We start from the raw sequence: 27,809 nt of genomic DNA, 5'->3' as shown, positions 1-27,809 counted from the left end.
AAATAATTTCTTACATAAAAATATTACATTACAATCATATACCACAGTTTTTTCCAGCCATTCCCCAATTTTCTAAGATACCTCCTTATAGTCTAGGTCTTTGCTTTTCTTACTTTCCTCCCCTTTTAATCATCCATTAAGATTCAGAAAATTTGCTTTGTTTCCCTCTACAGTATTCTCTTTTAACTTTCCCCCAATACTCATTTGTTATCCTGTTGTGTTTGATGTATTTATACACCAAACCATTGTGTATGTGTGTGTGTTCGACCCTCTTTTGTCTGTTTCAGATAAGAATGACCACTTGCCTCATTCCTTCCTCCATGTTTCTGTAGTCTTTTCATGCACCTCAATCATCAGAAATCATACAGCCCTTCAAAACACTTAAATAAATGTAGCTTCCTAGGTTCCTCTGGACTCTTAAGCATATATTTCAAAGTTCCTATTCAGCTCTGGTCTTTTCATCAGGAAGGCTTGTACGTTCTTTGTTCCATTAATGATCTATTTGTCCCCCTTGTAGAATTATACTCAGCCCAGTGGAGTAAGTTATTTTTGGTGGTCAGCCTATATCTTTTGTCTTTTGTAACTTTTTATTCTAAGATCTCCTGCCATTTATAGTAGAAGCTGTCAGGTCTTGTGTAATCCTGATGATAGTTTCTTTGGTACTTGAACTGATTCTTTCTCAATACTTGTAGCATTTTTTTCTTTTAAAGTGGGAGTTCTGGATTTTGGAGTTCCTTTCAGGGGATGCTTGGTGGATTCCTTTTGTCTTATTTTTGTCCTCTAGTTCTCATAGATCCGGGAAGTTTTCATTTCTTGAAATATGATTTCCAGGTGTTTTTTTTAATCTGTTTCAGGGAGTACAGTGATTTTTTAGTACAGTGATTTTTAAATTATCTCTCCTTGTTTTACAGGTCAATTGTATTTTATATAAGCTATCTCATATTTTCTTTTATTTTTCAAACTTTTGATTTTGTTCTAATATTTCTTGCTGTCTTTTGAAATCATTAGTTTCTCTTTGGCTTATTCTAGTTTTCAGGAAATCAATTATTTTGTAAGACTTACCACTGTCTCTTTAAGCTATTTGTTCTGCTTCCAGATCTTTTCCTGAGAGCTTTTATTTTATTTGAAAAAGAATATCTTTCTTCATATCTTCTAGGTAGTAATGTAGACTCCTTATAGAAAATAACTTTTCCCCTTTAAGCCATTGCTTATAGTTATAAAGTCATCTGCTCCTTCTTTTGAAGGTTACAGGTATCATATTCATTGACTTCAGTATAATTTTGTCCAGTTTTTGGGTACAAGAAATCACTTCATGTAGTTTCTAACTGAATTTCTTTATCATTATGTAGAGTTGTGAAAATTTCAAAGTTTTTGGAGTAGGTATGTGGGAGCTAAAGCTATTAATCCAAACTTTACTTGAGCAGAAATCCTTTCTACAACATCCCAGACAGGGAATGTGATATAGGGAATAGAATCCTGGCCTTAGGAAATTTTGAATCCAAATCCCACCTCTGATGCATACTAGCTGTGGGAACTTAGAATTCTCTGAAACACATTTCCTCATCTGCAAAAGACCTTTTTGGCCCTCTGTCCATCATTATTATTAATTAATTGTCTTATCTAGCCCCTGCTTGATGACCTCTACTATGACAAACTCACTTTTTCTCAAGGCTGACCAGTCCAGTTTGAGATAACATTTAGTTTCTACAGTAAGACTGGTAGCACAGGGTTAGGGTTGGGATGACTACTAGGAGAGGAAAGGGAATAAAATGAATTAGGGTATGTGGCAGAGACAGAGACACATACCCACAAAAAAAAATACTCAGGTTTTCATGGTTAAGTAACATCCCCATCATGTGGCCTTTTAGCATAGTGTCATGTAATAGCTATGTTGTGTTTTTGCAACTATAGGCAAAACCAGAGGCATTGTCTACTGATACTTTCTTGTTACTTGACAAATTAAGTCCAGAACCTGACCTAAATTGTCATCTACCTCTTCTTTACTTAATTTGCTTTGGTTCTTTTGATGGTGTAACAACAGTAGTTTCGATGTATTTCGATGACCAGTAAGCTCTTCAGGGGTCCTCATTTCAAAGGCCATGTTCATGGTGAAGTCTCCAAGGTAGCAGATAGCTTCCAGCTCTTTGGAGGGGAAGTTTGGAAACTTTTCTTGGATGAATAAGCAGAAAAATGTAAAGTAGTGCCTTGAGGGAGGAGGATTCCTGAAGTTGATACTCAGAGATCTCTGTGTGGAGAGATGAGGAGGCAATTTCTGGGGATCTTGAGGAACCTTTCCCCTTTGTCTTAAGAGTAAGGGGAGATCTCAGAAGGCAGCTTATAGCGGAATAGGAATTCCTTCTGTAACTTCACTGACAAGTAGACATCCAGGCTTCTTTTGAAAACTGGTAGTGATGGCGAGCTCACTGATTCTCCAGCAGCCCTTTGCTTTTTTTTTCCTTTGACAAGCTTTCAGTGTTGGAAATTGTTTTATTCTCCCTAAAATCTGCCACCCTTCAATTTCATCTGTCCCCCACCCCTCCCCAGTTTTGCCCTCTGTGTACTGGCAAAATAAGGGTAATTCCTCTTCTATTGGACTTTTCTTCAAATACTTGAAGACTCTTCTTCTCCCTCTTGGTTTCACTTCAGCCAGTGGTTCTCAAAGTGTGGACTAAGGATCCCTGGGAGTCTCTGGGGCCCTTTTAAGAGGCCCTCAAGGTCAAAACTATTTTCATAATAATACTAAGACGCTTTAATTTCTAACATGTCAGTGGATATAACCAAGGGTGTGCTTATATTTAATATTTAACAACTGGCATCCCAAAAAGCATGCCGTATTTTTAATTTGCATTATTAACATTTTCTTCATCACCCTTAATTCTAGAAATCAACAGAACAATCAGCCAAACCATTTTGTCTTAGGGTTGCCAATTTCCAAGATATAAATTCTCACACTCAAAATTTAACATTCAACTCTCATGAACCTGTATGCGCTGACTGCAAAATATCTCTGGATATTACTTGGTAAACAGAAGCTCCTTGAGGGCAGGGATCCACAACAGTTTTTAAGAGTATAAAGAGTCATGAGACAAAAAGTTTGACAACTACTGCCTTAGGCTAAATACCCCAAGTTTTTTGAACCAATCCCCATGTGGCATGCTTTCCTCACCATCTTAGTCACCTTCCATTGGATGTATTCCTGCTTGTCAACATCCTTCCTAAAGCACAGTGCTTAAAATTAAACACAAAATGCTTCTTTGGGTGCAATCTAACCTCATTACATATATTAACTTACTTTTTACTGAAATTCTTATACCTTTTTTCTACATTTCATATGGTTAGCCATGATTCCTCCATCCTGTATCATTCAAGCAAAATAAATTTTCATTGATATCTCTTTTTATGTCATCTAAATTTCCCCACTGTATCTCTCTCCTATCTGCCAGTGAGTCATCTTTTATAAAAAAGAAGAAAACGAAAAGAGTAAGAGAAAAAAATTTCAGTAAATTTGATTAATACATAAAAAATTGACTTATGCAATATTTCACACTCATGGACCCCCACCTCTACCCCCTACATCTGTAGAGGATTGTGCAGAGGTGGCTTTTCATATCTCCCTTCTTGAGGCTAAGCTTGTTTTTTGCCATTTTGCAGCATTTATTTTCAACTGCTTTGTCACAATTCTTCCCATTTGCATTGTTAGAATCATTGCGCACATTATTTCCTGGATCTGCTGATTTCATTCCTCATCAGTTTATGTAATTTTTTTCATGCTTCTATGTTATTTCTTATAGCACATTCAGGCACCATGGTTCATTTAGGTATTCTGAGATCAGTGGACATCTAGTTTCCAGTTCTTTGCTCTCCAGAAAAGTGTGGCTGTCAGTATTTGGGTATATGCATATCCTTTCTTTTTATCAGTGACTTCTTTGGGATATATGCCTAGCACTGGAACCTCTGGGTCAGAGTAAGCAAACATTTTACCACATTATTTGCATAATTCCAAATTACTTTGTGATGTGTTTGCACTAAATCGCAGCTCCACCAACAATGCGTTAATATGCCTGATTTTGCATAACTCCAAAAGTAACTATTCCCATGTGTTGTCATGTAGGCCGATTTGTTGAGTATGAAGTGAAACTTCAAGATTGGGAAGATCATTCAGTAAGCTTCTACTATATTTCAAGCACTGCACTCAGTGCTGGTGATATAAAGACAAGGGCAATTAGCTTACATAGTTTCAATTGGGGTGAGGATAACATGTGCCTATGCTTTCTACAAGTATATGCAAAATAAAGAAAAGACTATTGGGGGAGCAATAGGGCCTGGAAGGAAGTCCTGGGGTTCAAGCGAGGCCTGGTATAGAAGATGGTATTAGACCTGAACTTGGAAGGGGCTTTGGCATTCTTAGAAGTAGAAGTCAGGAAGGAGTATATTCCAGGCATGAGAGATAGCCTGTTCAAAGGCATTAATACGGGAAATTGAGTGTCCCATGTGTGGGAGAGCAAGAATATACATTTAGTTGGAGCAGAGTATATGAAGGGATTCACTACAAGACTAGAAAGATAGGTTGGTACCAGGTTAGGAAAGATTTTGAATGCCAGAACAAAGGAATTTGTATTTTATTATTGAGGCAATGGGGAACCACTGGAGAATTCTGGGTAGGAGAGTGGCATAGTCAGGCCTGTGCTATAGGAGTATCACTTTGGGAGCCAGATATTGAATGAAGTTGAGACTTGAGGCAAAGGGACCAATCAGGAGGCCACAGTAGTAGTCCAGGCAAGAGGTGATGAAAGCCCAACCTAGAGTGAGGGCTATGTGAGTAGAAAGAAGGAGATGATTTTGAGAGATGTTGCAGGAGTAGTTTCTACAAAATGTAACCCCCAATTAGATATGCAGGGTGATGGAGAGTGAAGAATCATGGATGGCTGAGGTTTTACTGAAAAGAAGGTGGTGCCCTTGACAGAGGTAGGCAAATTCAAAAGAGTGGGGTGGATTGAGAAGAGAAGAAGAATGAGTTTTGTTTTGAAGAGGTTGATCTTGAGAGGACTTCTGGAATATACAGTTGGAAATGTGGGACTGGAGCTCAAGAGAGAGATTACTGCTAGAAGTATGGATTTAGAATTCATGTGAGAAACAAGATGGAAGGTGGGACAAGAGGGGCAGCAAGAAATCCAGTTTAGTCGGATCTCAGCTGTAGGCCCGAGAAAGCTCGGTTGTTGTTTTGATCTCCAGCAGTATTATAAACAGAGAGGTTAGCAGAGGGCTGACTCCATGAAATAAAGAAACCTTCCATTTCTTCAAAGCATCCTCCCTCTAACCCGCCAAAGGCCCCCAATGTAAATTTGTTGCTAAAGCACAGATCTGACCACATCATGCCATGCTCTTCTTCTCTTCCCAGCCCTATTCATTCATTAAACTCCAGTAACACCCTGTCAACGCCTGGATCAAATATACAATCCTCAGTTTCGTGTTCAAAGCCCTTCATATTCTAGACCTCTCCAACTTTGCAGTCTTTGCACCTTCATACTTCTATCTGTATACTCTAGAATTCAGTGGTTCTGGCCTCTTGGCATTTCCTGGAACAAAACAGTTCATCTCTTGACTCTAGGAATTTTCACTGGGCTGTCCAGTAAATTCTGTGGCCATCATTTTCTTCTTCCTCACCTCCAACTCTTCACTCCCTGGCTTCCTTTGTTGTTCTTTTTGTTTATTCATTTGAGTCATGGCCTACTCTTCATGACCCCATTTGAGGTTTTCTTAGCAAAGATACTAAAGTGGTTTACCATTTCCTTCTCCAGCTCATTTTAACAGAGGAGGAAACTGAGGCAAACAGGGTGCAATGACTTGCCCAGAATCATACAGCTAGTAAGTATCTGAGTTTGGATTTGAACTCAGATCTTCCTGACTCCAGGCCTGTGCAAAATCCACTGCAGCGCCACTTAGCTTTCTTCCAATCCCAGTTAAAATCCTACTTTCTACAAGAAGCCTTTATAGACCCCCCCTTAATGCTTTAGCCTTTCCTCTGTGGAGTCTCCCCAATTTTTTCTGTCTATGCCTTGTTTTATGTAGTCGGTTGCATGTTCATCAGATGGGGAGCTCATTGAGAGCAGGGACTGGTTTTTTCTTCCTTTGTATCCCGTGTTCAGCACAGTGCCTGACCCACAGTAGGCACTTAGTAAATGCTTGAAGACTGACTGAATTAAAGAATCATAGTCTGTCAGAGATGAAATGGAACTTAGAGATCATTTAGTCAGTCTCCTAATTTTTATAGATGAGGAAAATGAAGCCCACAGATCAGAGTAATTTACCCAAGGTCACAGAACTCATTAAGAAACTAATTTTCAAGGTTACACATGCCAACTATTTCCAACTTTTCCATTTTAGAAGGAATGTAATAATTGTTGTTTTCATCTGTTTCTCAATAAACCGTCCTTCCCACTGCCGCCCCCCTCCCAGTTTGGCTTTTTGTTACCAAAAGTCAGACCCTAGATTTCTGGACCTCACCCACATGTGACACGCAAACCCTGTTTGTCAAAGCATATTCCTCCCATTGGCATATGCTTCTGATCCCAGTGGGAGGAAATCAAAGAAAATTAGATGAATACATTCTCAAATCATGTCTTGAATTTTATAATTAGGGCTTAGAAATGCTAATGGACAAGACCACCATTATATTGGTGCAGCTGAAACAGAATGAGGCCAAGGCCTTGGAGAGAAGGCAAAAGCCCAACCCACTTGATTTGGTGAATAAGCTGCTAGATTTGGAGCTGGGAGGATGTAGGTTCAAATCATACCTCTGATCCTTATTAGTCATGTGACCGTAGAGAAATCTATTGACCACTCTGAGCCTTGGTTTTCTTATCTTTAAAATGGGGAAAATAATGCCATTTCCCTCACAGGGTTCACATGCTGTTGTGAAGTTCACATGGGATGTTTGTTGTTGTTCATTTGTTTGAGTCATGCCTGACAAAGATCCTGGAGTGCCTTGTCATTTGCTTCTCTAGATCAGTTGATTGATGAGGAAACTTTGTAAGCAAATAGGGTTAAAAGACTTGCCCAAGGTCACACAGTTAGTAGGTGTCTATGGCTACATTTGAACTCAGGTCCTTCTGACTCCAGCCTGGCTCTCTATCCTCTGCGCTGCCCTCTTCAAGTGTGACTGTGTATATAAAATGCTTTCCCCTCAAAATTGCCATGTATACGGGATATCCCAAAAGTCTTAGCACAATTTTAAGCCTTAATAGCTTAAGTAGCTATTAATTTAACTTTATTGGCTTAAGCTTTAATGGCTTAAAACTGTATTCAGACTGATATATATATATATATACATACACACACACATACACAGATCCTGTATGCTTTGTGGATACCTATACGCATACATATAAATCTTCTCTAGCTAGACTAGGAATTGTTTGAGGGCAGAGACTATTTTCACTCTTGTCTTTAAGGCATCTCTGGTGCTTGTCACATGCTAAGTGCTTCATAAACCCTCATTGTAAGGTTGAAGATGCTGGCAAACTTTAAAGTGCTGCATAAATGTTAGTTATTGCTATTTATTTCTCTGAGCCTCAATGTTCTCATCTTTTAAATGGGGTGAATATTATTATCATTGAGGACTCCCATAGGATCCTTTTGAGGAAAGGGCTTTGTAAATCTTGAAGTGCTATCAAAACGCATGTTGTTATTTTTACGTACCTAAAGGACTGCTTTAAGGGAAAGTCTGTTGTAACCCTACGGGCACTATAGCAATGAGTTATAATTATGGTTAATAAATCCATAGTGAATGAGGGACCACAGCGCATTCCCAGTCATTGAGTTTCTTTATGAAAGTATTTGGTTGTTAGGAGCGAGGGGGAAACCTAACACCCCCTCCAAGCCTCCCCCCCCCCCCAATTCGATTTTTTTTCTCCCAAGTCCACCATCTTTTGATGTTCCTACCGTATGGAGGAGAAAGGAAAAAGACAAATGTGTGTTTGATCCCAAGAGATGGGAACCAACTCGGGGCTAGCAGCATCTGGCCGGAGGTGGAGCCTTGCTAGTCACTTAGCATCCCGGCAGGCTGTGGATGGGGAAGCCTCACAAGCCCCACGGTGGCCAGGCCTAGCTGTTCTCCTCCACCCCCAACACTCACTTGCTCTTCTAATCTTTGTGGGGCTTTCAATGGGAATCTTGTCACTTCACTTTTGAGCCACGACCTATGGCAGGTCCTGGGGGAATATATTAAAAACACTCGCTCAAGCCCATATACTTTCTTCCCATATCGAGCCCAGGGGGGAAGCCGATGGGCTTAATTTATGTGGCAAAGGGCCTGGGAAGGCCTCCTGAAAAGAAATCCAGCCACAAGGCCTGCAGGAAGTGAGGGGGGAGGCCAAGAGCATGCCAGAAGCTTCTCTCTCTTAAACCGGAGAAAAGGACACACACACACACACACACACACACACACACACATCTCCCCTTGAAATCAATCCCACTTAGAGCAATAATAAAAATGATAGAAATTCCTGTGCCTTTTGTGCATTATTGCTTCCAAAATACTTTCAGTACAACAGCTTCATGGCAAAGGGCGTGTGAGCACAGTTACTGCCATCATGTAGATGAAGAAACTGAGGCTCCAAGAAGGGAAATAGGCTGCCCAGCACTGCCCAACTAGTTAGTGGAAGAGCTGGAATTTGAACCACTTTTGGGGGATCTACCACCTGCCCAGGCTAGTTCCCATTTGTTCACCCAAAAAAGCCCCCTTTGCTTTTGTAATCTCCCAGTAGGTATGGTTTTGAAGATTGTAGTGGGCCTCACTCACTGTGCTTGGGTCCCTTTTGTGACATACCTTTCTTTCTTTTCCCTTCCCTAGGTACAGCCAGAAGATGATGAAGAATGGAACCAAAGGCCAGGCTAGCAGCCATGATGTGAAAATGAAGAGTCTTGAGCCGATAATAAGTCAGATTATTGACAAGCTGAAACACGTTAACCAGGTAGGTGGTACATCAAACAGGAAGAAGAATGGCACATTCTCAGGGGCAGTTGACCTAGCAGGGAGTCCTTCTCTTGCTTTGGTACATGCTAATGTGCAGGTTCCATCCTTTACTCCTCATTCTGCTCCTTGGAGCCAAACAGAACAAGGATGAGCTCTCAACACTTGATAATCCTTAAACTGCTTAAAGGCAACTGTGATGTCCCATGCTGCCCTCCCTGAACACCTGAGCCATCCCAATCGAGGCTTCATTTTTCTTTAAAAATTTCGCATCAATATTCATTGGGGAAATTGGTCTAGTTTTCTTTGTTTTTGCTCTTCCTGGTTTAGGTGTCAGCACCATATTTGTGTTGTAAAAGGAATTTGGCAGGGCTCCTTCTTCACTTATTTTCCCAAATGGCTCATCGAATATTGGAATCAATTGTTCTTTAAATGTTTGGTCGAACTAAACGATAACTCTAGTCCAACTAACAATAATATGGAATTAGATATTAATCAATGATACATGTAAAAAAATGTTTGGTCAAATTCCCTTGTAAATCCTCAACTGAGTCTTCCTTTCTCCATGGCAGACATGCCTCATTCTTTCAACCGAGCCTCTTCTCACATGGCTTAGCATCAAGTCACCATCCTATCTGGCTGCTCTCCTCTGAACACACTGTAGATTTTCAATGGCTTTCCTAAAGTGGGGCTCCCACAATGAAAATAGTACTCCAGATGTGGTCTGACCAGCATGGGATATAATAGGACTATCGCCTCCTTTGTGTCAGATGCCACACCTCCCTCCCAGTAGAGTTTGAGTAGGCATTCAGTTTTGGAATTTGGGAAAAGGACCCTGCCTTCATCTTCTAGTGAGGCAGTGGGTGCTGCCTGTGCCAAAGAACCTTATTTGTAACCTAGACCCTCCCAAAGAAAACCCTGGGCAGATCTAGACCTACCCAAAATGACTGTTTCTTGGGAATCCAAGGCTTTTGCTGGACTTCATTTATTCACCAAGCATTTTTAAGTGCCCACTTTGTTCTAGGCACCATCCTAGACTCCAGGTTTACAAAGACAAAAACAAAAATGGTCTCTGCCCTTAGAGAACTTACATTCTGGGAGGTAGTGGCACAGAATATACACAGATACAAATAATCTAGTGGAGCAGTGCTAACAATTGAGGGAATCAAAGAAGATCTCATGTTGAATCTCACAGAAAAGTAGGGATTCTAAGAGGCAGAGGTGAGGAGGAAGTGCATTCCAGGCTTGGGGGCCAGCAGGCCTGGGGATGAGCCAGCCTGGAAGCTGGAGATGGAGTGTATACAGGGAACAGAAGTAGGCTAGTTTAGCTGGAACAGAGTGTCCAATGAGCCTGTAAAGGGAACCTGGAGCCAAAATGCCAAACAGTGGTGCTATGCCCCATCATGACCATTTTACCAAAATTTTCTAGGGAGGAATTGGTACTTCTCTCCCCAGCTAAGTCCTTCCCCAAACCCAGGGACCTGGGGCTCTGATTTAGGCTGTTCACAAATACTGAGGTCAATTCACCTTTCTCTGGGAACTCTGATGTGGGGACAATTGTTGTCCACTTCAAGAATGTCTGAATTGGGGGAGCGGTCTATGCGCTCTACCCCTGAGGAGCTGCTTGAAAGTTTCCAAAGAAACATCTGAAATTCCCCCAATTATGTTTTGAAACTCTTTTCCTCTCTCATGTCTGTCCCACTGAGGTCTTCATTTCCTTTCCAAGGGCTTCATGATTACCCCCAATGCTTATCTACAAGAATCATTTATTCCTACTGAAAGAAGGTAATGGTTGTTAGTGATTGGGAATAGTCCTACTGGTTTAGATGAGTGTTTGGCAGTGAGTGATGGGGGAAAGTGGCTTATTTTGGTCCACAGAAGTAGAGCTATCCTTGTTCCAATGACCCGGGGTGCTGGTTCCCTGTTTCTTAGAAAAGAAACCTGCCAGTTCCAATCAGGACCAATTCAGAGCACTGGGTAATGTAGTTGGTACTTCTGTATGATGACATTAGTTGAATTTTTTTAAAACAGAGAAAAGTTTATAAGGCTTAGCCAGTGTTTGGAAAGGCTCAACAGTAATACTATGGTTCATAATTCACTCCAGTAGAGGAATGTTTGGCTATGACTCCCCTAGTGGCTGGTAAAATGTTTTTTCCTTGGCAAGTGTGGAATAAATATTTGACAATGATATTAATGAAGATGTTATAACTGAAAAATGTACAGAACATGGGTTGATACATAATCTATTCATTTATACTCTAATACCTTTGCATGTAATTCTTTAGGGCCCATAAACACAAGTCAGAAACAACCATGCAGTGGGACTCTGGATGTGGTACAACTATAGAAAAAGTGTTATTGTTTCACTTTAGGTGTCGTACTTAGGACTAGAAAGAGGCCATGTTGCGCTATTGTGATGAGATGTCACGTGTCTCCTTCCCACTTTCTCCTCCAACATTAGAAAGGCCTACACAAACAGTAATACATGAGAGCTAAATTTTCAAACACCAACAGTGAAAGTCTTGCTTATCATTCTTTTTATTTGGGAATTTGAGCCAGCACCAATGTGGTAACCCTTTGTTGCCCTCTTCAGAGTCATTGCCCATAGCTTCTGCTACCTTCCCAGTTATGCTTGCCCTGCCTTCCCTACTGGGCTAACATTCCTGTATGCCCACTTCATTTCTCAGTTAACTCAGAATAATATAGTCAAAAGTATACTGAATTTGGGGTCATGAGATAGGAGTATGGATTCCAGCTCTGCTATTTACTAGTTGTATGACCTTGGTCAAATGATTTAATATCCTTGGGCCTTAGTTTCCTTATCTACAAAATGAAGTAGAATTAGATGGCTTCTGAGGTCCCTTCCTGCTCTATATCTGTGATCCTATAAACCCTGCTGATTCTTTCCCCCTCCCCTTTTCCTTAGTCCTCCCCTCATCCTGCAAAACCCCAAATGGATCTTGACAGGGGCCATGGTCAAGTTTTTTAGGAACTCTATTCTTTTCTTCCTTTGACATCCTTCATACAGACCATGAAGAGTTCTACTTCCTCTCAGAACAAGCAAATATGAATAATTAAATGAGTAAGCACCTGCTTCTCATGAAGGATGAGCTTGGGGCCAGTTGTAATGGTTGCTGTTGAGTTGCCTGAATGCTCTGAGCTCAAAGCATTGGGGCTAAAGAATTTCCCCTAATCTGTGGTACCTGGAACAGCTGGACCAAGTATTTTCAGGCCTTTAATAAAGGCCACATTTTGGCCATGATTCAAAATAAGGAGGAGAGTGTCAGCCCTCAAAGGAATCATTGGGGAAGCTGTGAATAAGAGAATAACAAATGTGCAGAGAAGTCCGTGTAACCTTGGGCAAGTCCCTTCTCTCTGGGGCTCAGCTTCCTCCTCTGGGAAATGAATGAGTTGGACAAGTTTCTCTCTCTTCAATTCTCTGAAGGTGCCTTACATCTGTGTCGATCACTTAAAAGTGTTTGAACATCTCAAAGGCCTATGGGCTAGAAGAAAAGAAATCCAGCTTTCCATTGTCTTATGTCTAGATGTCAATTCTTCCCTTTATGCCTTGTTAAGATCTCATTACTCCAAAAAGAAGATCTCATTACTCCAGGCAGAATCTCATTCTCACTGCCCTCTAGGAGAAAAGTTATATTGTTCCCATTTTGACCAGTGGGAAAACTGAGGCAAAAAGCTGTTAAAGGTCTTGCCTCTGTGATCCTAAAATATCCAAGTAATATTGGACTGGAAAATCAGTCACAAACCTAATGAATTAATGAGGCTTTTCTCCCCTCACTGAAAAAAACCTCAAAATATATGGATGGCGTCAGTAGCACAGAGGGAGAGGTTTCCGTGGGAAACTCTTGCTGTGCTAAGGCTGCAGGAATAACATTAAATGTAAAGAAAGGCTGATTGCATAGAAACTTTCACCAGAATGTTTAGGGCAAGCTGCAGAGCAAGGAAAGGGCTAATGTCACTCTGACCAAACTGCTTAATTCTGTTGGTGATTGGATCATATGTAACTCTGGTATTCTCAGTGTTTCGGTTGGGTATTTCTCTCCTAGTGTCAGCATCCACGGTCCATATATATTCTTATGCTTCTGTGTCTGGGGTGGGGAAATGGGGTGTATCCATATATCCCTAAGTTATTGGCTTGGGCTGTAGCCTTGAACTGCTCATGAGGATGTCATCAGTTGGGTTTACTCCTGATCCCTGGTCCTAGAGGAAAAGATCCTGGCAGTGAAGTAATCACCAGGGTTGGCTCAGATTGAAGTTGATGTGCTACTTGAGAGTCATAGACACCATAGGCTTACCTAAGTTCCCAGGTAGACCAGTGGTAGGGCCCAAAGTCAACATCATTGTGACTGATTTAGTCTTTCATGCAATACGTAGTATGCACTGGCATACCCATATGCCAGTCTCTGAGTGGGCAGGAGCTCATCACCCAACCATTATCTAGACAGGAATACACACTCTTCAGCATCTGCAAAATGGTTGTCCAAGGTCTTTTGAAGAACAGCAATGAAGGATGCCCATTCCACTGGGAAACGGTTCTACTTGTTAGGACAATTTCCCTTAAATCAAGTTGAAATCACCTTCTCTACCATTTCTACCTATTACTCTTCAGTCCACCCTCAGACACTAACAGAACAGGTTTACTCCTTCCTCCACCTGGAGGCTCTTCACCTCTCTCAGCCCCTAGGCTTCTCTACTCTAGGACAAACAGCCCTAGTTGGCTGTGCAAGAGTGGGGCTCAGTTGAACAAATCACATCACTTTGCCCCATTTAAAAGAAGTGTTACCTCAAGGAGGCGAGAACACATCTCCATAAATCAATCAAAGACTTCTGACTAAGTGCAAAAAGCTCTGGATCAAATGGATTGTCTAGACCAGTGATGGGCAAGCTACAGCCAGTGGGCCAGATGCGGCCCCCTGAAATGTTCTATCTGGACACATGATATTATTCCTAATCTGACGAATACAATGAGTAGGATACCATACAATGAAACTTCGAAAGAGTTGCCTTAGAAACAGACTGACAGATGAACATTTCCTTTCCTTTGGACCCCTTTTTTAAAAGTTGGCCCATCACTGCTCTAGGGAGTAGATTTTGATTGGCAGCCCCAGAGGTCTATAGTTTGGAGCAAGCTCAAGCCAAGATGGGGTGGCAGTGCTCAGGAGTGGAGAAGAGATGCTCTTTCCCCTCTCCCATACCTTGGCTAGAGGAAGACTTTTTGAATTTCTAGGGGTCCAGTCGATTTTAAACTTCCCATCATCATCCTAACCTTGTCTCAGCAGCAATGGGTGGCAATGTCTCTATCATGAAATAAGAATAGGTTGGAACTAATACAGAAAGGCTAATTGACAGCTTTCCAAGAAGCCCACCAAAAAAGCAGTGCTGGTCCTGGGGGACTTCATAAGTACCCCACAAAGGGGAGAAAAGGAATTTTAGCAACCAAAAGCTAGGAGATTCTCCTTCTGCTACACATGCTTTCAACTTGAGTCCACATTTCTCCAGATGCTGTTGGTACTTTTGGGAAAGTATGTCACAAACTTTTTAAAAAAACCAACCTTTACCTTCTGCCTTGGAACCAATACATAGTATAGATGTCATCCACCTAGGAAGCGTCTGAGGTTGGATTTGAACCCAGGACCTCCTGTTTCTGGGCCTGACTCTCAATCCACTGAGCCACCAGGCTGCCCCCTTGTCCCAGGCTTTTTGAGGGATGTTTTATGTCAAATTTCCACTTGGTGTACATTCCTTTCCAAAAGGTCATTTAATCTGGCTGATTAATTGATCTCAATTGAAAATCAAAGCTGGAAATATACCAGTATAAAAAGGCAAAGGTACCCTGAAGATCCTGAGGGGAAAATGTATGTAGCCGACTTCTGGGGGGCTTCACTTGTCAGCTTGAGTGGGAGTTGAGATAATGACTCCCAGAATTTCTATATGCAGATGTAATCATTTCCATAGCTTTAGAGGAAGAAGTAACCTTAGAGATGATGTGGTTCAATCCCCTCCTTTTATAGTCCAAAATGAGACTTAAAGGTTAGTTGGTTTCCTTAAGATGTAAAGTAGCTAGAAGCACAATTGTGGTTCCCACTCAAGTCCAAATGCTCCAACTGGTGCTCTTTAGACTGATCCTCATGTGATACTTTCTTGAGCCCCCTGGCCAACCCATTTGTCCTCCATCACTCCTTGTCTGTATAATACCCCAAAATAACTTCACTCTCCCTGAGAAATTTGCAGCTGCCTTCTTCTAGCTGATGGCTGGTGTTGATAGGCCTGGAAATAACCTAGATACAGAGCAGTAAAAGTAACATAGTTTGGGGACTTATGGGCTCCTCCCCAACCTAACCTTGAGGATATGGGCCCAGGGTCAGGCTCGAGGCCTTTGCCTGGGAAGGCTGCAGGTGCAGCCTGCCTCCCCCTTCTTGTAGGCCCCAAGTTCACGTGTCACATTCCCATGCCTGGAAAGGGAGCAAAGGTGGGAGGGGGGAGTTTTTCATTTCCTTTTTCACTTGTGGATTTGTGGCAGGTTTTATCACGGTGTTTGGAGAGAGGTATTTAGTTTGTCTAAGTCATCCATGTCAATCCTCAAATTGCTTTCTAACCAATTTATATTTTTCTTGCGGTGCTGAGCTCCAAGGCCCAGAACCTAATAGTAGTAGCCAGCAGACATGAGCAGTGTGGTGGTATTGTGGGCCATTTATCCTCTTAGTGGATTTTATCAGTAACATTTGATTTCCTGTTCAGAGGAGCAGGGCCACAGTAATATAGTCAGACTGGAAACTGCCTCAGACAGTATTGCTTGCATGGAAATCTAACAATTTATTGCTTTTTTCCAGTTTTGGGTCAGGTTCAAATGAAAGAAATTCCAGAAATTGTTTTCATTCCAGGTATAAGCACTGGAAACCAGAGGAGCCAATAGCTTCCTATCCTATCCCAAGAGGTTTTGGTTCAGAGGTGAATGAAGTTGTCTCATAGCATAGTAGAAAGAGAGCCCCAAACTCAGGGGCAGGAAATATCAACACTTGGGGCTTCTGGGTTCAAATTTGGATCCCACTTCTGCTTTTACTATCTTATTATCTTATTATCTTATCATATATATTACTGGTCTTGGGCAAGGCAAGTCCTCAAACACTGATGAAGTGTTTTCTATGTGCCTGGTACAATGCCCTGGGAATACAAAGACTGGCTGAAAGAAAGTCTTTGCCCTCATTAAGCTTACATTCTAATGAAAGAAGACAGCAAATAAAAGGGTGGGTAGCTGGGCAGGAGAAGGTATTTGGATCCAAGAGAAAGTCCAGAGAGTCAGCAGTGGAGCCTGAAGAGGATGAAGATAGGACTGGCCTGTGGAAGTTTTAAAACGAAACTTCCAGGAGGAAATAGCCAATTAGAAGAAGAGAAGGGATAAATGGGGCAGAGAGTACTTCCAGTGTGAGAAGCCCTAGGAGGTGTGAACTTCCAGAATAAGGAGGTTTTTGGGGTTTGCTCAAAGAAGTCGTCATACCACACTGCCCCTCCTTAAAAGGAAAAGCAACAACAACCTGGCCATCCTGGCTGATGAGAAACTAAGGGACCCCAAATTCCTGACCCCTTATCTGGGAGATACATGGTCCGATGCCTTTCACTTTTTTGCTTTCATGGTGCTTTTTACTCCTTTTCTCCCATTTGTGTAGCTTTGCCAACTCATAATAGCCCCTATTTCCATGATCCACCAAGCTTTCTTTCCCCATATAATAACCCTGGAAAGGAAGCAGTATAATCATTGTTACTCCCATTTTATAGCAGAGGACACTGAGGCAGGGAACAGGAAACTTGAAGCCAAAGTCCTCTGGCTCCAGGTTGACTGACTGCTTTTTTTACAGTAAGGCCTTGGCTTGCCCTTCTCTAGCTGTTCTGGAACCTTCTTGGTAGTACTTTTCCATAACAGGGAGACCGTGCTAAACAGCTATATAGACTCCGAATGACATCTTAGGCAGCTCCATCATTAGCAGCCCTCTATCAAAGGGACCAAAGTCCATGCCCCATCACTTTCTCCACTGGGCCACCCCTCTCCAGAAAATGGGCAACATGGTTTTACTCCCAGCTCTATCATTAATTTGCTTTTTGGCCATGGGCTAGCCATTTGCCATTCGTTGGCCTCAGTTTTCTCATCTGTAAAATGAGGGAAGTGGACTAGATGACCTCTGAGGTCCAACCAGCACTGAAACCTTTGCTCTCATCCCTGAGAATGAGTTATACTAAATTAGATTTTTCTGGGCCTTCTCTAGAAGGAGTCTCCTGACTTTGGAGTGAGGAGAACCTGGATTCAGATCCCTCTTCCAATACCAGTTTGGGATGTCAGGGAGCCATTGCCCTCATTTGTAAGACAGAGATTATAAGGCTTGTGTTCTCTACCTCACTTTAGTTGAGAGAGAAATGGGAATCATTTCTGTGATGGTGAAAATGATGATAGAAATAGCCTGAAGATATGGTCAGATAATGTAAGAAAATGGTGTAGTCAGACAACCTGGATTCAAATACTGACTCCGCTGTTTGCTTCTTGTTTGACCGTGGCAATTCCTTCCCTTCTCTGAGCTTCAATTTCCTCCTCTTCAAAGTGAGAGGGATGAGTTGGACTAGCTGATCTTTGAAATTACTTCTAGTTCTAGATCTAGGATCCTATGTGTGACCTTGGACAAATCCCTTCTCCCTGGATCTGAGTTTCCTTCTCTGTAAAATGAGTGTGGTACTGTGGGGAACACTGTGACCTTGGATTAAGGAGGCCTGGCTGTGTTTGAACCCTAGGTCTCCAACTCACACCTGGTCCTCTAGACAAGTTTTTGTGTTTTCCCAGAGCTCAGTGTCCTCTGTAAAAGGAGGAGGCTGTATCCCATGTCCTCCAGGGTCTATTCTATCTGGAATACTCTTTGCAAGTTTTCAGCAACCTCCCCCACACCCCCTTCTTGCAAAGAAACTGGGTCCAGAGATCTGGGAGTGTCATTAAAGGATGCCTGAATTCAGAGCAGTCCATTTGTCATCCTGAGCAGTAAGTACAAGGCATTCTTTTGCTATATTGGGGAAGCCAGGTATTAGCTATGGGTCTCCATTCTCCTTTAGAACCTCAGCTCTTGCTCCATAGTGCCTTGTAACATTGAACAGGTCGCATCTTCTGGGATCCTCAGATCTCGGATCCTGTAAAAGGAAGCTTTTGACCTAGAAGGGGCCTCTTAGGCCCCTTTCAACTCCAGATCCCTGGAGAGAATGCATTCCCGCAGGTTACCACTCCTAGCCTCAGACCCCTCCCCCAACCCACCTGCTGCCTTCTCATCTCTGCCCAGGCCACGTGCTACCTTATCTATGATGCTGTCCCTCCCTGATCACCCCCCAGGCCCTCTTGGATACCAAAAGCATTCTCTCTTTCTGATCGTCTCAGCTCTCTTGGCATTACTATACTTTGTCCCTGAATTAGATTTCTCCGGATCCGTGACAACATAGTCTAGCAGCCAGAGGACCGGAGATTGAATCCCAACTCTGGGGCACCATGACCTGGGGCAAGTCCTTGAACTTTTCTGGCTTCCGTTACTCATCTGTAAAATGAATGGGGAGGACTAGAGGAGTTTGGAGGTCCTGATCCTGAAGCTTTTGAGATCCTTGAGCCACAGGGACAGTGTAGTTTTGTACCCTTGTACTGCCAGTCAGACACAGGCCCTGCCTCATAACACGCTTCAGAAAGACGTTTGCTGAAGCGAATTAAAATGCTGTCGCAACATTTCTCAAGCAGCAGCAGCAGGGGCCAGATTCCCCATCATGCCAGTGGCACAGTACGTACACACACATGCACAACATGCACAAATAGGGTACCAACTAAGAATTTGCAAGAGTGAGTAAAGCTGTTTGAATTTTTAAAATTTCATCTCAATTGTAGTGGAGAGGCGAGTAGAATCGAAGCTGTTCAAGACCAATGGATTTCATAGCCACTTTAGAAGTTGACTTTGCTACGCTGGTAATCCTTAAGTGTAGGGTTTTCCCTGGGGATGGTTTGACTCTCTCTTCATCAGAGTTAACCCATCCCCGAGACACTGGAAATACTGTCAATGAGAAGGAAGTGATCCCCATTGAAAGCTGTCTCCATCAAGGGGTTAAGTGAAAAGCTCTAAGCTTGGAGTCCCACTAGCTGGCCTTGGGCAAGTCTCTTCCCCCCCCCCCCCCCCAGTCAGCATTTCTTCCTGTGTCATCATGAGCAAAATTGGAGCAAACCATGAAAACGAACACTGCTCCTAGGGTGCCATTGCAGTCAGTAAGTTGGTTCCCTTGAGATTCATGCTCCATGTTTAAACATGAGCTACAGCTCCTAGAAAGAGCTGGCAGGGACCTTAGAAGGCATATGATCAAACTGCCTCTTTTTACTGAAGCTTAGAAAGGGGAAGAGACTTGCCTAAGGTCACACAGTAAATGGAGTAAATGGCTAATAGCCTGAGTGAACTACCTGTGGGCTCATATGTTCTCAGAAGAACCTACTATTCAAACAGCAAGAAATGGAATCCAACAGTTCTTGGGAATTCTTTTTGGTGCAGTGTTATTAAGTGGCATGTAATAATTATGATATTAAAAACACATGTTCCCTAAATTCACCAGACGTGGTAATGATATTTTAAAGCTATTAAGGAAGAAATGACAAAAGGCTTTTCCAAAAAAATGATAAACATGTTTTGGAATAAGTCAGCTAATTCTTTTTTGCTACGAGAAAATGATCTTTAGCTCCCCAAGGTCGAAGGCTGGTCTTGAAAAACGAACTTGCACCATCCTGAAGCACTAAAGTCATTCATCGGCTGTTGTTAACGTGATGTCCTCAGGGCTCTTACTGCTGAACATATATATGTGCATGGACACACATGTATTTTAGCTCCAAATAGAAATAAAATATGCATGATGTCTGTTCTGATTTAGGATTAGAGAAACAGAGATTTAGAGCTAGCAGGAACCTTAAAAGCCATCTGGTCCAATTCCTTTTTACAGATGGAGAAATTGAGGCCCCAAGAGGTTGAGTGCCTTGCCCAAGGTCATCTAGTTAGGAAGTAGCTGGGATCAAAAACCCAGGCCCTTTGCCTCCAAAAGTTGGCATTTTTTCCAGTGTTACTGTATTATGAGATATAATGGAAGAATGGAAAGCAAACTTGTATGAAATAACAATAGGGTAAGGGAAATCCACTGGATTTGCATTAGAAAACCAGGGTTTGCCTCTCATTCCCATCATTTTCTGTTCAGGAGACCTTGGGCAAATCTATTCTCTTCTCCGGGCCTCAGTTTTCTCAACTGTAAAACAGGGATGGTAATCCCTGCACTATTGGTGTCCCAGGGTTGTTGTAAGGAAAGTGCTTTATCTAGGAACCTTAGGATGAGGAATAAAGGGGAATACTTTTTTTCTTTAGAAATTTCCAGCAAGACTTAGCATTTTCTTTACTAGAAACCCCTAGTCTAGGTAATTTGTTGCCCTGGTGATCGGCATCCTGAGTTTATGACTCTTCCCGGTTTTATTGTGAGGACACACAGTAAACAAGACCTGGGGAGTGTTTTGTGTCGTGCCAGAGGTTTATTCCAGGGATGGTTTTAACTCACTTGTTCAAGAATGATCCAAGTTCAACATTACCTAGCTAATTAAGACTGAGCTCTCTGTCTCTAAAATTTAGTGGCTTTTCATTATCCTTGCATAATATGCCAAGGTTTGGGAAAGCATTTAAAGTCCAGTGAGTGGGGGGGGGGAAGCCCAACAGGGGAGAAGTCATGAAATCTTGGGCCTAAATCACTTTGTACTTTTCGGTTTGTTAATATTATTTTGAAAGAAGAAAGCCAAAGGCAGCCCCCCTCTCCTTCTCTCTCCCTCTCTCAAGTTTCTTTGCTCGTCTGTCTTTTGCCAAAAGCCTCAGTTTCTTCCCTTATGAAAAGAGAGAATGTAAAAGGGTCTGTGGGTAATGAGTATTCCACTGCCTTCAGGAAAGATCAAACTGTACACCCAGGCCAGTGCAGCGAGCTTGTGAGCAAGTGGCAGACACCCGGGTGCTGGAGATGCTGAGAAAAATCAAAACGGAAAAGTGGTTCATATTCGACTGGGCTTAAAACCAGGTCATTCTGTGTGATCCGGGAGGGGGATATTGAGGCGGCATGTGATGGGAGCCATTGGGCTACAATACAAGTTATGCTAAAAGATACATGGACAGCTACACCATGCCCAGGTTCATCCCTTTGATCAGTATTTTCCTCCAGGTTCAAAGCAAGTCTAACCAGTATGTTCGGGAATCTACTTGGAAATTACCAAAGATTTTAACTCCCTAATTAGAGAGCACCTAGTTTTCCCATTGATTTCCCTCAGTCCCGGCCACCTGAACGCAGAGAGCTCGACAGTTCCCTTTGAGTTATTAGCAGTGTCAAATAACATAGAGAATTCAGTAGATATTAAAAACAGTGAGTAAGGGCGGGGGGCGGGGGACAGGGAATGGGTGCTCTCCACAGAAAGGACTATGGGAGTCAGATGCAGATCAAAGCTGGCTCTACTTGAGTATTCTTTTAGGACAGTGACCTGGATGGAAGTATGTTTTGCATGAGAATACACGTATAATCCAATCCAATTGCTTACCATCTCTGAGAGGGGAGGAAGGGGAGGGAGAGACCATTTGGAGCTTATCATTTTGGAAAACATATGTTGAAAATTGTTATTACATGTAATTGGGAAAGTCAAGTCTCTTTGAATTCGATTTTAAAAAAACAATGACTAATAACAGGCAACAATAACATTTCGCTTGGGCTGATTTCTTTCCCTTTACTCCCCCAACTCTGCTTCCCCTCTGGTCAGGGGGGGATAGAAAGGAAAGGGATTGGGCAGGGTTAGTGACAAGGAATTCCCCCCCCTCCCCGCCAGCATAATGCTTTGGAGGAAGCAGGGGGAGAAGGAAGCTGTGAACTGGACACTCTGAGGCTGCCAGTTCCACCCCACTGGCCCGGCACCTCTTAGCTGAGACCAGCTGCTCTTGCCTCCTCTGCCCTTCTCTAGTCCACCCATGGTCCATGTCAGCCCCTTGCATCAGCCCGTGGTCTTCTGGCAGTGCGGCACTGTGTCCCTGCTCTTGCCCCCTGCCTTTGGGACAAGCGCACAGAGTGACGGTGGGGCTCTCTTTTCTTCTTGCTTTTTTGCCTCACCACTTGTACCCCAGGAACCCCCAAAGTCTTTTATGGTTCAGGTGTTCCTGAATCTGCTTGAGCTCTTAACAAACCTGGGAGAGAAGGTTAACAGCCAGGGGGCTCAGGAGAGGCTTCTTAAAGGAAGGGACATATGAGGTACAGAGGGAATGCATTCCAGGCATGCAGAACAGCCCGTACAAATTCAGAGAGAGGGGAGATGAATCCCAAGCTTCAGGAACAGTAGCTAGAACTTAAAGGAGGGTAGGTAATGGGTACTAACCCAGAAAGTAGAGGGCTCCATGCCAAGCTAAGGAGTTTTGATTGATAGTAGAGAGGGACACTTTTCCCCACTTCTACCTCCCTAACTATACATATATTGAAAGCCAGAAGGGACCTCAGAGGTCATCCAACCCAACCCCTTTATTTCCTAGATTAGGAAATGAGGGCTCAGAGAGAAGAAGCAACTTGGCCATGGTCACACAGCTAATAAGATGAATTCAAACCAGATCTAGTGCTACTCCTCACTCTACCATGCTGCCTAATGGGAAAAGAGAAATCACATAGCAAAATGATATGTGAAGGGGGCAACTGGGTGGCTCAGTTGGATTGAGAGCCAGGCCTAAAGATGGGAGGTCCTGGGTTCAAATCTGGCCTCAGACACTTCCCAGCTGTGTGACCCTGGGCAAGTCACTCGACCCCCATTGCCTAGCCCTTACCACTCTTCTGCTTTCGAACCAATGCACTGGATTACTTCTAAGATGGAAGATAAACATTTAAAAAAACCAAAAAGCTATATGAAGCTTAGTGGGGAAAATTCTTGTCTACCAGCAGGGTCTCTTGAGCTGTTCTTGAGCATTCTAGTGACCTTTCAGTGACTTGTTTCTATTTGCCTCAGTTTAGCAAGGTTTAAATTGGATAGAAAATACGTTCTAATTTGGATTACTGAATAAGCAATGGAAAAGACTCTTCCTTCAGTCTTAGAATTTGGACCTTAGGGAGTCTGGAGGAAGATTACTGAATGGCTAGTAGGAGGAATGCAACTAGCATGGCAGCAATTGGGGTTTTTTTCCAGGAACAAGAAAGGTATTTCTTAACTTCTCCAGGAAAGCACCAACATGCAACCAGCCTGTTCCATCATCTGCTGTGTGACTCTGGGCAAGTCACTTAACCCCCACTGGCTACCCCTTACCATGCTTTTGCCTTGAAACTAGTACTTAGTATTGATTCCAAGATAGGAAGTAAAGGTTTAAAAAAATGAAATTCTATCGATAGCTTTTGTTTTTATCTCTCTCAAATCTCCCCATTTCTCTTTCTATCCTCACTCTCAGATAGTCATCCCCCATAGCAAGAATTTTTTGAAAGGAAAAAGAAAAGAAGAAAATGGGGGGGGGCGGGATCAGCAAAACCAGTATGTCAAATATTGGTTGATCATAATCTGAAAATATATATAATCTGTAACCATGGACCTCCCACCTCTGCAAAGAAATGAGGGGAGGTCTCTTCCCATGTCTCTTCTCTACCCCTAACTCCTGCCCCCTCAGTTTTTCTATCCCCCCATGGCCTCTATGTCTACTTTTCTTTAGCTCCACATGAAAGTTGGCATGCCAGCCCTGGCCCAGGCCACAGGTGTTGGAATTCCTAGCTGTGGCTTCGGTTAATGCTTTTGTCTACTTTAGTGGTAAGATAGAAAATGAAGGTGGTGGAGGAGAAAATAAAGAGGACCATATTTAAAACGGGCTTCCTCAGCCTCTCCGAGGCCAGCACCCTACACTTAGATGTAAGTTCTATAAATACGCTGGCTGCTGCCTTGGCTGTGTGGCTCAGAAGGCCTCACCACACATAATCCAGGAGGTCAGTTTTGATCTTTAACACCTTCCCCCCTCCCAAACTTGCCCAGAAAGATGGGCTCCAGGAGGAGAACTTCAAAGCTCCTCAGTTGCGGGCAAGCTCATTTATCTTCCTCTTCTCTTTGGCTTTCTAGTTGAGGGCGGTGAAGATTTCCCATATTTAAAGGCCAGGACATGGTGTTCTTACTGGCAGGTGTCTTCCACGAGGCATTTAGAGTGAGCTGGAGCCACATGCTCTAGGAGTGCATGTCTTTAATATACCGACCACGCAGGGAGAATTCTGCCGACGAAGGGGTCCCACGTCCTCAGCTACTGTTTGACATGATCACTCTCAGCTGTTGGGGTGATGTTACAGACACCAGGGCCACAGCGTCGGCCAGAATTCCCCAAGCCCCATCTGAAGGACCTGAAGCAGGCAACCGCCATTCCATGGGCTGTGGCATTCCATTGGTCGCACCATCAAAGGCTGAAAGAATTTGTTCACCAGCGAGTAGGACCAGCCACTGCTTGTTGTCAGGCAGAGGGATCACTGCCCCCCATTGCCTGAGCCTTTGTCCTTGCCCAGGACACCATGAAAAATTGGGAAGGAATCCAGACTCATTAATGAGCTAATACAAAAGATTAGGCCAAGCCTAGAAGCCGTTTGTTTTTGCTTCATATCAGTTCTCAAAGGTAGCTGAGAGTTCAAAGATCTCTGCAGTGCAATGGAGTGGCCCACTGAAGTACACAATAAGGATTTCCCTTGGCTCGGAGATGCAATATGGTGTATGTAGCGAGATGGCTGGCTAAAATAGAAAGCTAGCTGGTCTTGGAGAAGAGACTCCATGCTTTGTTGCTTGCAGATTGTGTGAGTCGGAGCAGGCCACTTCACTTCTTTGAGCCTAACTTTCCCCATGTGTAAAAGAGGACTAGGGGTACTCACACTACCGACAGGGGCAAAGGGCTCCTCACTGGGGTCTGGGACAAGGAACCCAAGTGCGAATTTCCCAGCCATTATGAAACAGACCAGCTGAGCAATAATTATAGCAAGATTGTTGGTGGGAAAAAATGAGTCCTCACGCTTCAGGATTAAAAAGCTACAGAATCCCAGAAACTCTGAGCTGGAAGAGGCAGCCATGGCTAAATGGGGATCCCGAACATAATGCCCAGAGTGAGCATCCAGCCTTCCGTGGAACACCTCCTGGGAGGGGGAGCCCACTACTTCAGAGGCAGTCTATTTCGCTTTGAGACACCTAAATGTCCCTCATTGTTAGAAAGTTCTTTCTCATATCAAATTTAAATTTGTGTCTTTGTAACTTCCTCCCACTGTTCCTACTACTGCCCTTTGGGGCCAAGGAGAACAAAGCTAATCCCTCTTCCGCATGAGAGCCCTTTAAATATTTGAAGACAGCTACCATTCCCCCTCCCCCTCCTGTCTTCCCTAGTTTCAAAATTCCCGATTCCTCCTGCAGTTCTTCATCTGGCATGTTTTGCACTCCTCCCAGCAGCCTCCTTTTGCTGAATGCTCCGGGGGTAGCGCCTTGGGATGATAACTGTCCTTCTTCCCCAGGCTGCTATCATTTCACTTGCCTGGTTTGAAACCCTGGAAATCACTCTTGCCTCTTCCCTTTTGCTAATTGGTTGTCAGATTTTCGGGCTTCCCTAACATTTCGGGACCTCCCTAACATTTCTCCCTTTCAACTTACACAGCTAAGAGCCTCCTACGTGAACTCTTGAGATCTCCTGTTTGGTCTACCTGCTTCCAGGCTCTCTCTTTTCCAACCCATTGCCATCGCCCCCACCCGGAGCAAAAATAACGTTTGCAAGGCCCAGATGTGACATGGGAGGTCCTCCCCAAGCTCTCTTCCAGCTCCCTCGGCAGCCTTATTTCCTCCTACTTCTTTTCATAAACTTTCTGTTCAGGTCCACCTGGACATTCACCATGAACCTTAAATCCTCCTTTTCCAATTAGGGGCTTTAGTTGGGTTGACTGATGAACGGCAATCGTGATTCCAATTACAAGTGGCTCCTTGGGGGCTGCATGTTGAATGGCCTTCTCAAATTCATCCAGACGGTATGAGGGAGTGCCGGCAGGGACAGTGTCACTGACGGGAGTGGAAGCGACAGGTGGCTGCTCAACATTTGACCACATTTGGAGATTGAGCTTAGAGATCCTTGCTTCTCTAAGTAGAAGACCTTCTTTGGGTGAGTGCTGTTCTTGGAGAAAGGTCTAGATTAAGGGCTTTGCAACTTGCCCAGTTAGGACACTGACCTCATATCTCACTGACTTCACAGATATCAAGTATTTCTGTAGACCAAAAAAGGCGATAAGGGGACAACTAGGTGGCTCAGTGGATTGAGATGCAGGCCTAGAGACGGGAGGTCCTGGGTTCAAATATGCCCTCAGATCCTTCTTAACTGTGTGACCCTGGGCAAGTCACTTAACCCCAGTTGCCTAGTCCTTACAGTTCTTCTGCCTTAGTATCAATTTTAAGACAGAAGCTAAAGGTTTTAAAAAACGAATGTTTGGTGTTTTGTTTCTCCTGATGTATAATCTCACCCATTCACTTCTGATTTTCTCCCTTCCCCACTTGTGGCAAAGCTCAGAATAGGATATGTTATACAATAGAAAGATCACTTTCTTCGAAATTAGAGGAACTGGTTTTCAATCCCGCCTCTTCCACATGCCACCTTTGTCTCCTCCTGCTCCCTTCACCTCCCTACACCCCCCCTTCTCCATGAGTGGTTTTGGACTAGAATTGATCGCTAAGATATTTTCGACCTCTAAATGCTATGATTTTATGAAAAATATCAGAGATGGCATATGCCATATGTGTATACATAGACAAGCTGGCCCAAAAGTCTTAGTGTAGTTTTAGCTTTAATAGCTGAAAACTCTACTAAGACTTTGGGGATATGCCCTGAATTTAGATAGAGAGAAAGAGGGAGAAAACTTCTTCATAGATGACTAGAGAAGAGTAGAAAAAATCAAGCTCCAGCCTGAGCGTGCCTAGGTATCCAATGGGAAAAAAAAAACTATCCTAGATTCTAGACAGCCACTCAGAACTGAAACTTAGGAGCCCCAACTCCTTTGTTGCGTTTTAGCAGTCAGCCAAAAGACAGTTCAAAATAAAGATTACTCAAACACTGTAGGAAGGAAGGAGACAAAAGAAAGATCCACCAGTACGTGAATAGGGTACACTCTCCCATTGTTGAACATATTGCTAGGGGACACAAGTGGAAGAAAAAAACCTACCCAAAACATGCATGACAAGGGAACATGCTTGCAAGGAACATGGCTGGCCAGGGACTGTCCATGAAACCCAAGGAAACACATGTGACCAGGTCCATTTATGCCTCTGACACTGAAGAGCTGCCACTGTCCTCTGGTGTTGCCATCATGCTTCACTCTCCACAGGCCATTACTTTTTCTTTTCCAGGCCTCTTAGTTTGTATCACCAGTGCTCAGCTGCTCTTTGTTACTGTAACTTTGCTCTTCTTTTCTGAGGTGAAATTACAGTAAATATACTTCCTACCTAGGGCAGGTTGAATTAGGACCGTATTGGCAAAGACATGACACACTTGCACTGGTATGCCAGAGGGGACTGCTCTGTTCCCCCTCTTCACTGTGCCTAGGGACAGTGTTCACATGTATATTCTTCCACCCAGCAGCCCAATGTGAGTGCTTCCTCCCTCCACTGTAGGGGTAATGCAGGGGGCTCACAGGCAGCTTGAAGGTGCACTTTGGGCACACGATCTCTAAAAGGTTCACCATTGCTGATCTAGGATATAACAGTATAAGATAGAGCCCAGCCACCATTAAAAGCCAAAAGAATGCCCCTGGGCTATAA

The 27,809-nt window shown here is 43.3% G+C and overlaps 1 protein-coding gene across 1 annotated transcript in view; it reads left to right on the top strand.

Annotated features, from left to right (window-relative positions):
• GPC3 (glypican 3) overlaps positions 1 to 27,809 on the top strand; it is a gene marked incomplete at its 5' end in the record, with an annotated part of 495,727 nt that overhangs the window by 182,090 nt on the left and 285,828 nt on the right. Inside the window, one exon of the mRNA XM_044682692.1 lies at positions 8,852 to 8,972. Coding sequence (XP_044538627.1) covers positions 8,852 to 8,972 — 121 coding nt within the window. The remainder of the gene's footprint in view (positions 1 to 8,851; positions 8,973 to 27,809) is intronic.

The sequence above is a fragment of the Gracilinanus agilis genome, chromosome X (assembly GCF_016433145.1).
Source record: "Gracilinanus agilis isolate LMUSP501 chromosome X, AgileGrace, whole genome shotgun sequence".
In the NCBI taxonomy this organism is placed as follows: Eukaryota; Metazoa; Chordata; class Mammalia; order Didelphimorphia; family Didelphidae; genus Gracilinanus; species Gracilinanus agilis.
This window is presented reverse-complemented; position numbering and strand designations above follow the sequence as displayed.